The 12,999-nt window shown below is 44.2% G+C and overlaps 1 protein-coding gene across 1 annotated transcript in view; it reads right to left on the reverse strand.

Annotated features, from left to right (window-relative positions):
- Nucleotides 1-12,999, reverse strand: part of GPAA1 (glycosylphosphatidylinositol anchor attachment 1) — a 48,273-nt gene that overhangs the window by 21,263 nt on the left and 14,011 nt on the right. Inside the window, exons 7-11 of the mRNA XM_056522874.1 lie at nucleotides 12,527-12,723; nucleotides 8,783-8,979; nucleotides 7,797-7,950; nucleotides 4,393-4,464; nucleotides 4,115-4,311 (exon numbers count right to left, since the gene is read on the reverse strand). Coding sequence (XP_056378849.1) covers nucleotides 4,115-4,311; nucleotides 4,393-4,464; nucleotides 7,797-7,950; nucleotides 8,783-8,979; nucleotides 12,527-12,723 — 817 coding nt within the window. The remainder of the gene's footprint in view (nucleotides 1-4,114; nucleotides 4,312-4,392; nucleotides 4,465-7,796; nucleotides 7,951-8,782; nucleotides 8,980-12,526; nucleotides 12,724-12,999) is intronic.

Raw genomic sequence — 12,999 nt, forward strand, 5'->3', positions numbered from 1 at the left:
ATAAAGGGAACACTTAAAGTCAAAACTCCGAGTCACTGACACTTGTGTGAGATCCCACTGTCCACTCAGGAAGAACACTGATTGACAATCAATTTCACATGGAACAGACAACACGTGGAAATTATAGGCAATTAGAAAGACAACCTAAATAAAGGAGTGGTTCTGCAGGTGGTGGTGACAGACCACTTCTCAGTTCCTATGCTTCCTGGCTAATGTTTTGGTCACTTTTGAATGCTGGCGGTGCTTTCACTCTAGTGGGAGCATGAGACGGAGTCTACAACCCACACAAGTGGCTCAGGTAGTGCAGCTCATCCAGGATGGCACATCAATGCGAGCTGTGACAAGAAGGTTTGCTGTGTCTGTCAGCGCAGTGTCCAGAGCATGGAGGCGCTACCAGGAGACAGGCCAGTACATCAGGAGACGTGGAGGAGGCCAAAGGAGGACAACAACCTAGCAGCAGGACCGCTACCTCCGCCTTTGTGCAATGAGGAGCAGGAGGAGCACTGCCAGAGCCCTGCAAAATGACCTCCAGCAGGCCACAAATGTGCATGTGTCCACTCAAACGGTCATAAACAGACTCCATGAGGGCCCGACGTCCACAGGTGGGGGATGTGCTTACAGCCCAACACCGTGCAGGACGTTTGGCATTTGGCATCCGGCGCCCTGTGCTCCTCACAGATGAAAGCAGGTTCACACTGAGCACATGGGACAGACGTGACAGAGTCTGGAGACAAAAACCTAACCCCAGGGCAAAATCCCGGGGTAAAAAACCCCTTTAGAATCAACCCCTTAAAAATTAACTTTTATTGTATGCATTTAAGACACTACTCTGTGCCCCCAATAGGTTAAAATGTTATCAGGACAGACCCTGTGTTCTGTAAATATATATGGAGTGAACACTCCCTTTCACTAAGTAGTATGGCTCTGCAGTGCCATTATGAGGTCCGTACTGATATATTAAAAGCACTCAATTGCCCGCCTCTACATGTTTCGCCGTCTCCACAGCGTTTTCAAGAGGCAAGAGTGGCAATCATGGTAACTAATATGGCGGAAGGAGTATTTATAATGATGGTTGTCCACATCATTGACTGCGCCCAGTCAGAGGGCCACTCACAACTCTTGTTTCAACCTTTAAGATGCTATGTCCAATCAAATACTGGCAGCGCTAATCACTACCTGGGTCAACTATCAGAACTCACCTATAGTGTTCAATCTCCGGTCCGCGTCACTGTTGCCCCGTTGCCTCCCCCCATCCCCGGTGGCATAATTACCTGAGTCGGGTCCGCGCTGGGGACCAGCGTCGTTTCTATGCACGCCGCGGTGCTCTGACGTCATGCGCCGCACCGTTCAGCGCATAGCAACGACGGAGGCCTGGAGCAGCGGAGCAGCGCGGACCCGACTCAGGTAATTATGCCACCGGGGATGGGGGGAGGCAACGGGGCAGCGGCGCCGGCAATGGGTGCCGCTGCCCCTTCTCTCCTCCTGGCTGTCGGAGCCGCTTCTCTCTCCCTGGCTATCAGCGCCGGCACCGATAGTCAGGGGGACAGAACGGGCAGCAGCGCCGATAACCAGGGGGTGAAAAGGGCCGACAGCAGCGCTCTAGACCCCAGGAAAGGCAGGGGGAGAGAAGGGGGCAGCGACGGCCTCTCTCCCCCTGCCTTTCCTGGGGGGGTATCGGCGTATAACACGCACACAGACTTTAGGCTAAAAATTTTAGCCTAAAAAGTGCGTGTTATACGCCGATAAATACGGTACATATTATTCTTACTCTAAACCCCTTAAGGCTTGATTTTTGCGCGACCAGTTGTCCGTTGTAATGCCATCACTGACTTTACCATAAAATGTATGGCGCAACTAAAAAAATACTATTTGTGTGGGGAAATTAAAAAGAAAACCGCAATTTAGCAAATTTTGGAAGGTTTCGTTTTCACGGCATACAATTTATGGTAAAAATTACATGTGTTCTTTATTCTTTGGGTCAATACGATTAAAATGATAACCGTGATAACATACTTTTCTATTACTGTTGCGCTTAAAAAAACAATCGCAAACTTTTTAACCAAATTAGTACATTTAAAATCCCTTATTTTGAAGGCCTATAACTTTTTCATTTTTCCGTATAAGCGGCGGTATGGGGGCTCATTTTTTGTGCCGTGATCTGTACTTTTTATTGATACCATATTTGCTTATATAAAACTTTTAATAAATTTTTTATAATTTTTTTGGGGAATAAAATGTTATAAAAAAGCAGCTATTTTGGACTTTTTTTTTTACGTTCACGCCGTTCACCGTACGGTATCATTAACATTTTATTTTAATAGTTCAGATATTTACGCATGCTGCGATACCAAATATGTATATATAATTTTTTTTTACACTTTTTGGGGGTGAAATAGGGAAAATGGGACAATTTACGTTTTTATTGGGGGAGGGGGTTTTTCACATTTTTTTAAAACTTTTTTTACTTTCATTTTTACACTTTAATAGTCCCCATAGGGGACTATTTATAGCAATCATTTGATTGCTGATACTGATCAGTGCTATGCATAGGCAGTATTACTGATCAGTATTATCGGTCATCTTCTGCTCTGGTCTGCTCGATCGCAGACCAGAGCAGAAGACCCGTGGAAGGCAGCGGAGGCAGGTGAGGTGACCTCTGTCTGCCGTTCTGGATGATCAAATCGCCGCGGCAGCGCCGCGGGCGATCCGATCATCCATTAGTACCGCGATGCTGCAGATGCCATGATCTGTATTGATCACGGCATCTGAGGGGTTAATGGCGGACATCCGCGCGATCACGGATGTCCGCCATTACCAGCGGGTCCCTAGCTGCTATCAGCAGCCGGGACCTGCCGTCCATGGCCCGAGCATCACTTTGATGCTCGCGGTTACGCATTGGACGTAAATGTACGTCCTGGTGCGTTAAGTACCAGCTCACCAGGACGTACATTTACGTCCGGCGTCGTTAAGGGGTTAAAGAGGTACTCCAGTGGAAAACTTTATCTTTTTTTTTTTAAATCAACTGGTGCCAGAAAGTTAAACAGATTTGTAAATTACTTCTATTAAAAAATCTTAATCCTTCCAGTACTTATTAGCTGCTGAATACTACAGTGGAAATTTTCTTCTTTTTGGAACGCAGAGCTCTCTGCTGACATCAAGAGAACAGTGCTCTCTGGTGACATCTCTGTCCATTTTAAGAACTGTCCAGAGTAGGAAAAAATCCCCATAGCAAACATATGCTGCTCTGGACAGTTCCTAAAATGGACAGAGATGTCAGCAGAGAGCACTATGGTCATGATGTCAGCAGAGAGCTCTGTGTTCCAAAAATAAAATAATTTCCTCTGTAGTATTCAGCAGCTAATAAGTACTGGAAGGAATAAGATTTTTTAATAGAAGTAATTTACAAATATGTTTAACTTTCTGGCACCAGTTGATTTGAAAATAAAAAAAGTTTTCCACCGGAGTACCCCTTTAAGACGTGAATATTTTGCTATGTTATGCATTCATATAAAAAATGGTGATTAAAAAAACAAAAAAAAAAAACAAAAGAGCCTAATGGGCTCAGTCTCCAGCCCTTTCCTCTCTTTCACTGAATTTAATCCTTAGGGCAGTGATTCCCAACCAGGGTGCCTCCAGCTGTTGGAAAACTACAACTCCCAGCATGTCCGGACAGCCTTTGGCTGTCCGGGCATGCTGGGAGTTGTAGTTTTCCAACAGCTGGAGGCACCCTAGTTGGGAAACACTGCCTTAGTGCATTTATGACCACATGAAATGTCAGCTTTATTGATATTTATTGAAAATTAAGGAGAGAAGAGGTAAAGGCTGGAGACAGAGACCATTATGCTGCTTCTGCTGGCCTTTGGTCTGAATAGGACACCACGAGAGGCTGTAGAAGGGAAACTAAGCAACATTTATAAAGAACACCTAAGGAGAAACAGTTTTTTGTACCATATTGTATCAAGTAAAATAAAAAATGCATTCAAAGTCCATAGAATTGAATTCTGAGCCTATTTGTTAACAGCAAACAAAGAACTTCACAAATTGAAACGCAAAAGTATACTAGATATTTGCGGAACAATGACTGAACATCTACATGCAGATCCTGAGCGTGTACCTGTGAGTATTATGGGGCAGCGCCAATCCTGCTACATATATAGCAATGGCGGTGAGCACAACGGCTTCAGACTCCGAGACTGGGAAGTGGTCGGTGGCCATGTCCTGGCTCAGCACCGGGAGGTAGTACAGACTGAGCCCTGTGGCGTGGCAGATCACGATGGGGGTCGCCAGTGTCAGGAAGCCAGGTCTCCCATCCTACAACACAATCATATAGAAGATCAGGATATGGTAGAGCGACACCCTGTATATACTTAGTGCTCGTGGAGGCGTACGTACCACTTGGCTGTCTCCTGCTCCGTCTTCACTTGCCGTTTCTGGTCGGCTCAACTTAATCCACAGATCCAGGGCGTGGGAACAACGTCAAGGATCGGCAAGAAACTAAGATTTACTGAAGCATTCAATGTCCTCTCTATTCTCTAGTCCAGTGTTTGACAACCATTGTGCCTCTAGCTAATGCAAAACTACAACTACCAGCATGCCCGGACAGCCAAAGGCAACAGCTAGAGAGCCAAAGGTTGGGGAACATTGGTCTATGGCAGTGTTTCCCAACCAGGGTGCCTCCAGCTGTTTTAAAACTGCAACTGTCCGGGCATGCTGGAAGTTGCAGGTATGAAAGAGCTGGAGGTACACCGGTTGGGAAACACTGCTCTAGTATTTGCTACAGGTAAATACAATAAAACCATTATATATATATATATATAATAAAAAATATCACATTCCATTTGAAAAATAAAAAACAAAAAGGTAAGAATACTGAGAACTGAACACATAGATTTTATATATTTAAAATCTATCTATACACACACATATTTGCAGGAAAAAAAAAAAATAACCCAAAAAGAGTTCACACCCGGGTGGTATAAATTAATAAGTAAATACACCAATACAAACACAATGGTGTCTGATTGCAGTTAAAGCAAAAAAAAACTCCAAATAATACAAGTATAAACCAAGAGAGCAACTCAGTACCCACCAACTCAACACCCAGTTACAAAGTCATTCTGGCCATACAGGTGTGTGTGTGTGTATATATATATATATATATATATATATATATATATACACATATAGCAAAGACAGCACAGTGGCAGGTTCCAGACGCCAGAACCAAACGCAGGTGCTCCCAGTCAAAGGACCTGATACTTGGTCCCCAATTTCCAATATCCAACAGAAGTAACAAGCGGCACTCCAGCGATCCGAAAGGAAAAAAATTGAATTTACTGACCCATCCAGTCAATACAAAAGTGCAACGTTTCAACCTACTCAATGAGGTCTTTTTCAAGCAACATATTATATATATAGTTTAAAGGAATTCGGAGGGCACAGTCATTATTATTTTTTGTTTTATGCTTTAAGTTCGTAGCAATATAATAGCGGTTCAGTGGTCGTAGCCATTTTAATTTTTATATCACTGCCGTGGAGCAAATAATACTAGTGTGTTCAATATGAATTTTGAAGGAAATACACTTACACTCACCGGTCCTGTGATTCGTATTATTCCGGATTATCCGTTCATGCTGGGAGACGTTGAGATGAGGGTGCTCAGAGGCTGTGCGGCTGTGCGCGAAAACGACTGTTAGCCTCTGCGCGCGCTCATCTCAACATCTCCCAGCAAGAATGGATAATCCGGAATAATACGAATCACAGGACCGGTGAGTGCAAGTGTATTTCCTTCAAAATTCATATATATTTGTATTTTCAACTCTTAGTACAATTACCGTTTTTTTCATTTTCCATGTGGACGATCATTAAAAAAAAATGCTTTTAATGAGTGATATAATAAAATGTGATAATTATAATTAATATATAGATATATATTTATATTAGTTGGATTGTGCACTGCATTGTTGTGTTAACCCCAGTGGCCACATTATAGGATCTTGGCTCTTATGGGTGGGTCGGGGTCTATTAGTGTTACAACAATTTGGAGCCAGTGGGATTATGTGCAGCCCAGGATCTGATTGGAGTAAGATGACGGAGAGAAGTAAAGCTCCATTAATCTCAGTATATAAAGTATAAAATAATGTTCACAGGTCAAGGGGGGGCTGGTTTAGACAAATCCTGCTTTCCTGTCTGACTATAAGGGGTCCCAGGTAAAGGGCCTCCGAAATGAAATCAATGAAGGGTCTTTGGTTCCTGGTTTTATTTATCTGGCCAGGTAGGTTTTGTGTTAGGTCCCGCACCATTTGAGAAACCTTGGCGTGGTGTGCGGGCTCAAGTGTGTCCTTCATATAAGGATATACTGGCTAATGTCTCAGTTTTACATCTGTTTTGAGGATTAGCTAATGTCATTGTTTACATTAACCACAGCAGATATATACATATACATATTGTGATCCATAGGTGCAGGTCCTCCACTCCTATGTAGGTGCACAACTGCACTTGGAGCTGAGCACCTTGTATCACCTTAGATCACATCAATGTAAGTGAAGGGTCTGTGTTAGTCTGGGTTCACACCACGTTTTTGCTGTACAGTTCCCGTATCAGGTCCTTGATAAAAAAAAATAAAAAAAAACAAGATCCTCAAAACCGGACTAAACTGTATCAAAACACAAATTTTCAATCCGTATATGGCTTGAAAAATGATGTCCGGTTGCATCCGTTTTTAAGAAGAAAAAAAAAAAAAAATAAGTTTTAAACTTTTCACTCCATTATGAATAAAGTTTCACTTGTTTGATTGAAATTCCAAGAAAAAAAAACTGTGCAAAGTCAAAAACCGTTTGGTGAAAACCAGACGGAACCGTACGCACATACAGTTCTGTACGGTTCCCATTGACTCCATATACATATACGTTTCAATACGGTTTTTTTCACCCGGACCAAAAACCATGGTAGGCTATGGTTTTGGGTACGGGAAAAAAAACTGACCAAACCGTACAGGATGCAAAACGGACACAACCGGATGCAGTTTTTGGCATACAGTTTTCAATGGAAAGTCAATGCATACGGCTTTCAATAGGGTTCCGTACGGTTTTCATATTGAAAAGGTATACGGGAACTGTATAGAAAAAAACGTGGTGTGAACCCGGCCTTAAAGGGGTACTCCACTGGCCAGCGTTCGGAAGTAAACGTTTCGAATGCTGTTTTCACGCTGCTGGGGTCGGTCTTGCCCCTCCTGACATCACGGCCATGCCCCCTCAATGCAAGTCTATGGGAGGGGGCGTGACGCCCCCTCCCATAGACTTGCATTGAGGGGGCAAGGCCGTGATGTCAGGTGGGGCAAGACCGACCCCGGCACAGCATTCGAAACATTTACTTTCCGAACGCTGGCCAGTGGAGTAACCCTTTAAAAAGAGCGCTCCTCCAGAACACATGGAAATAAAGTAAAAAGAGGGGGTCACATGTGAAGAAGGAGGCTGCCTTTAAAGCCTAACTACAACGTTTTGCGGAGGTTGACCATAGTGCAGCAGTGTGTACTATAGTCACTTTTCTAAATTACAACTATGGTCAAAGACTCATAATGTAAGTCTCTGGGCCGGTCGAGGTCTCACAACACAGTGCAGGGAGAGAAGAGCCCAGCCACGCGCTTCTCTCTCTGCTCAATCCGGTCATTGGTCGGGGACCTAAACACTCGGATCCCGACCAATAAAAACTCTTGACACTTTTGAATTGTTTTGTTATTGACAGGTACATGATTAGATTATATCCAAGCCTGACATTGTAGTTTCGGTAAAGGATATTCGGAGGATGAGAATAAGGATGATGAAACCGATGGCCGGCATGTAAATCCCGATAGACACAAATCTGGAGAGGGAGGGAAGAAGGTAGAAGAAGTAGGACTGATGCAGACGTTCCGACAGGTTATTCAGTTTGCGGAACATCCCTTCAAGAGTCCTGGGAAGGAAGAGAAACAGAGAAGACATCAGGATGGTGTCTGTGAATGGAACTGAGGGGACTACAGTCATCATAAGTCACACATATAATACCGTATTACTATAAAAACAGTCCCTATACAGTGGTCCCCCAACATATGATGGTAATCCGTTCCAAATGGACCATCGTTTGTTGAAACCATCGTATGTTGAGGGATCCGTGCAATGTAAAGTATAGGACAGTGGTCTACTACCTGCGGACCTCCAGATGTTGCAAAACTACAACACCCAGCATGCCCGGACAGCCAACGGCTGTCCGGGCATGCTGGGTGTTGTAGTTTTGCAACATCTGGAGGTCCGTAGGTTGAAGACCACTGTTAGAGGAAGTTGTACTAACGTGTCCCCGCCGCTCCGGACCGTCACCGCTGCCCTGGATGTCGCCGTCCATCGCTGTCGCCGCGTCCCCGAGGTGTCCCCGACGCTCCGGCAAGGCCTCTGCTTCCCCGGCATCTGCGCGCTCAGTCGCCGCCATCACGTTGTTACGCACGCCGCTCCTATTGGATGACGTGATGACGTCAATGGAGAGCGCCGACGATGCAGGGGATCCAGAAGAGGACGCACCGAAGCCCCGAGGACAGGTAAGAGACATCACCGGAGCTCACGGGGCACCGTAAACGGCTATCTGGTGACAGCTGAAGCAGTCTGCGCTGCCGGATAGCCGTTTATGCGATGGCCCCAACATAAAAAAGCATCGTATGTCGATGCTGCCTCTGAGAGTGATCGTATGCTGAAATGATCGTATGTCGGGGCCATCGTAGGTCGAGGGGTCACTGTATATCTGTGTAGTCACTTACTCTCCTATGGTCACCATGTCGTATTTGTACTGCCGGAAGCTGTTGATACCGCGCAGGGTGATGGCTTCTATGTGGTAGCGGAGGAAGAGGCCATGGTCTCCCTGAGGTCGAGCGGACCCTTGCTTGAGCACCATAAGCAGCATTGTGTGCAGGTTGTGTAGGTATCCCGGGAAGGTGTCAAAGTCATTACGCTGCAGCTGTAATGCAAGAGACGTGCATCATTATCAGATCAGTAGGGGGCGCTGTGTTATGAAATATACATGTACACAACAGGGAAGCCGGGCTACAGCACTTCATATACTCTAGTCACAACCAGAGCTGCATTCACACTGTGATAACAGGCGCACTCAATCTTAAAGGAATACTACAGCCATGGACAACCTATCGTGTAGATAGGAGAGAAGTGTCTGATAGCGGGGGTCCGAACGCTGGGAACGCCCGCGATCTCCTGTACGGGGCCCCAGCTCTGCCTCCTCCATATATCTCTATGGCAGAGGCAGAGGCGGAGATGCAGCGTGACCCAGAGTTATAGACCGGGAGCAGGACGTACAGGTATGCCCTGCGTCCTTAAGAGGTTAATAAAATACACTACATTTACCACAATGCAACACAAAACAACATGCAATGTATAAGGAGTGATAAAAGCAGCTCAATTTTGAATGCAGCTCTGGATATGACAGGTGACGTTACTTAGCCTAAATCTGCGAAAACCATACAGTGGGGCAAAAAGTATTTAGTCAGCCACCAATTGTGTAAGTTCTTCCCCTTATAAAGATGAGGCTGTAATTATCATTATAGGTTATAACCTCAACTATGAGAGACAGAATGAGAAAAATCCATAAAATCACATTGTCTGATTTTTAAAGAATTTATTTGCAAATTATGGTGGAAAATAAGTATTTGGTCACCTACAAACAAGCAAGATTTCTGTCTCTCACAGACCTGTAACTTCTTCTTTAAGAGTCTCCTCTGTCCTCCACTCGTTACCTGTATTAATGGCTCCTGTTTGAACCTGTTATCAGTATAAAAGACACCTGTCCACAACCTCAAACAGTCACACTCCAGACTCCACTATGGCAAAGAACAAAGAGCTGGCGAAGGACACCAGAAACAAAATTGTAGACCTGCACCAAGCTGGGAAGACTGAATCTGCAATAGGCAAGCAGCTTGGTGTGAAGAAATCAACTGTGGGAGCAATTATTAGAAAATGGAAGACGTACAAGACCACTGATAATCTCCCTCCATCTGGGGCTCCATGCAAGATTTCACCCCGTGGTGTCAAAATGATCACAAGAACGGTGAACAAAAATCTCAGGACCACACGGGGGGGACCTAGTGAATGACCTTCAGAGAGCTGGGACCAAAGTAACAAAGACTACCATCACACTACGCCTCCAGGGACTCAAATCATGCAGTGCCAGATGTGTCCCCCTGCTTAACCTGTTAAGGACCCAGGGCGTACCTGTACGTCCTGAGTCCGCTCCCGTTCTAGCGGGTTCTAGCCTCTAACAACGGCCGGGACCCGTGGCTAATAGCGCGCGGCATTGATTGCGGTGCCACGCGCTATTAACTCTTTAGACATGTCTAAAGTGAAACTAAATCACTGCTGGTTAGCTCAGGGAGCTGTTCGGGATAACCGCGGCGAAATCGCGGCATCCCGAACAGTTTACAAGACAGCCGGAGGATCCCTACCTGCCTCCTCGCTGTCTGATCGCCGAATGACTGCTCCGTGCCTGAGATCCAGGCATGAGCAGTCAAGCGGCAGAATCATTGGTCAGTGGTTTCTTAAGAGAAACCACTGATCAATGTAACAGATTGGTGTGTGCAGTGTTATAGGTCCCTATGGGATAACAATGATCAGTATAAGAGATCAGTGTGTGCAGTGTTATAGGTCCCTAAGGGATAACAATGATCAGTATAAGAGATCAGTGTGAGCAGTGTTATAGGTCCCTATGGGATAACAATGATCAGTATAAGAGATCAGTGTGTGCAGTGTTATAGGTCCCTATGGGATAATAATGATCAGTATAAGAGATCAGTGTGTGCAGTGTTATAGGTCCCTATGGGATAACAATGATCAGTATAAGAGATCAGTGTGTGCAGTGTTATAGGTCCCTATGGGAGATATAACACTGCAAAAAAAAAGTGGGAAAAAAAAGTGAATAAAGATCATTTAACCCCTTCCCTAATAAAAGTTTGAATCACCCCCCTTTTGCCATTTAAAACAAAAACTGTATGAATAAAAATAAAAACATATGTGGTATCACCGCCTGCTGAAATTTCCGAATTATAAAAATATATTGTTTATTAAACCGCACGGTCAATGGCGTACACGCAAAAAAATTCCAAAGTCCAAAATAGTGCATTTTGGTCACTTTTTATATCATGAAAAAATGAATAAAAAGTCCTATCAATGCAAAAATAGTACCGCTATAAACTTCAGATCACGGTGCAAAAAATGAGCCCTCATACCGCCCCGTAAGCGGAAAAATAAAAAAGTTATAGGAGTCAGAAGATGACAATTATAAATTTTCCTGCATGTAGTTATGATTTTTTCCAGAAGTACGACAAAATCAAACCTATATAAGTAGGGGATCATTTTAATTTTATGGACCTACAGAATAAAGAGAAGGTGTCATTTTTTCCAAAAAATTTACTGCGTAGAAACGGAAGCCCCCAAAATTTACAAAATGGCGTTTTTTTTTTTCAATTTTGTCTCACAATGAATTTTTTTTCCATTTCACCGTAGATTTTTGGGTAAAATGACTGACATCATTACAAAGTAGAATTGGTGGTGCAAAAAATAAGCCCTCATATGGACTTTTAGGTGCAAAATTGAAAGAGTTATGATTTTTTTAAAGTAAGGAGGAAAAAACGGAAAAACCCCGGGTCCTTATGGGGTTAAGCCAGTACATGTCCGTGCCCGTCTGAAGTTTGAAAGAGAGCATTTGGATGATCCAGAAGAGGATTGGGAGAATGTCATATGGTCAGATGAAAGCAAAGTTGAACTTTTTGGTAAAAAACTCAACTCGTCGTGTTTGGAGGAGAAAGAATGCTGAGTTGCATCCAAAGAACACCATACCTACTGTGAAGCATGGGGGTGGAAACATCTGCAAAGGGACAAGGACGACTGATCCATGTAAAGTAAAGAATGAATGGGGTCATGTATTCTGAGATTTTGAGTGAAAACCTCCTTCCATCAGCAAAAGCAATGAAGATGAAACGTGGCTGGGTCTTTCAGCATGGCTTTGTAAGAAGTATTTCAAGGTCCTGGAGTGGCCTAGCCAATCTCTAGATCTCAATCCCATAGAAAACCTTTGGAGGGTGTTAAAAGTCCGTGTTGCCCAGCGACAGCCCCAAAACATCACTGCTCTAAAGGAGATCTGCATGGAGGAATGGGCCAAAATACCAGCAACAGTGTGTGAAATCCTTGTGAAGACAGAAAACATGTGACCTCTGTCATTGCCAACAAAGGGGATATAACAAATTATTGAGATGAACTTGTGTTATTGACCAAATACTTATTTCCCACCATAATTTGCAAATAAATTGTTTATAAATCAGACAATGTGATTTTATGGATTTTTTCTCATTCTGTCTCTCATAGTTGAGGTTATAACCTATGATGGAAATTACAGCCTCTCATCTTTATAAGGGGGAGAACTTGTACAATTGGTGGCTGACTAAATACTTTTTTCCCCCCACTGTAAGAATGTGATACTGAGGAGGGGGTCTCCGGCTCACCTTGCCCTGTATGGTGCAGAGCAGCTGGTTCTTCTGACAGAACGCTAGGAACAAGTTCACCATATCCAGGTTGGGTAGCTGCCCGTTCAGCCCTTCAACGACCACATCGAAACTGGTGATGACATCGCTGCTGATCTCCAGAGATATGGCGGCCTGGATGGCTCCGGCTCGTCCCATCATTACCGAAGACCTTATTTCTGTTAGGTGCAGTGAAAGACAACACATCAATGAGTTCTCTATAAAGTGAGCAGACTGAGGTGCAATATTCAGAAGAGACACTAGATGGCAGCCAAGTACAATGCATGGGACTAATCTATATAACGGGAGCAGTCTGTCTCATCTGTATGAATGTCCTGAGTATATTCTGTCCATACATTTGGGGGGGGGGGGGGGGTCTTACATGTCACATGACGTCTGAACTATGGTGTCCATAAAACAAGGTGCTTCAAAACATCTTTACAAAGTTCAAAATA

The sequence above is a fragment of the Hyla sarda genome, chromosome 5 (assembly GCF_029499605.1).
Source record: "Hyla sarda isolate aHylSar1 chromosome 5, aHylSar1.hap1, whole genome shotgun sequence".
Classification (NCBI taxonomy): Eukaryota; Metazoa; Chordata; class Amphibia; order Anura; family Hylidae; genus Hyla; species Hyla sarda.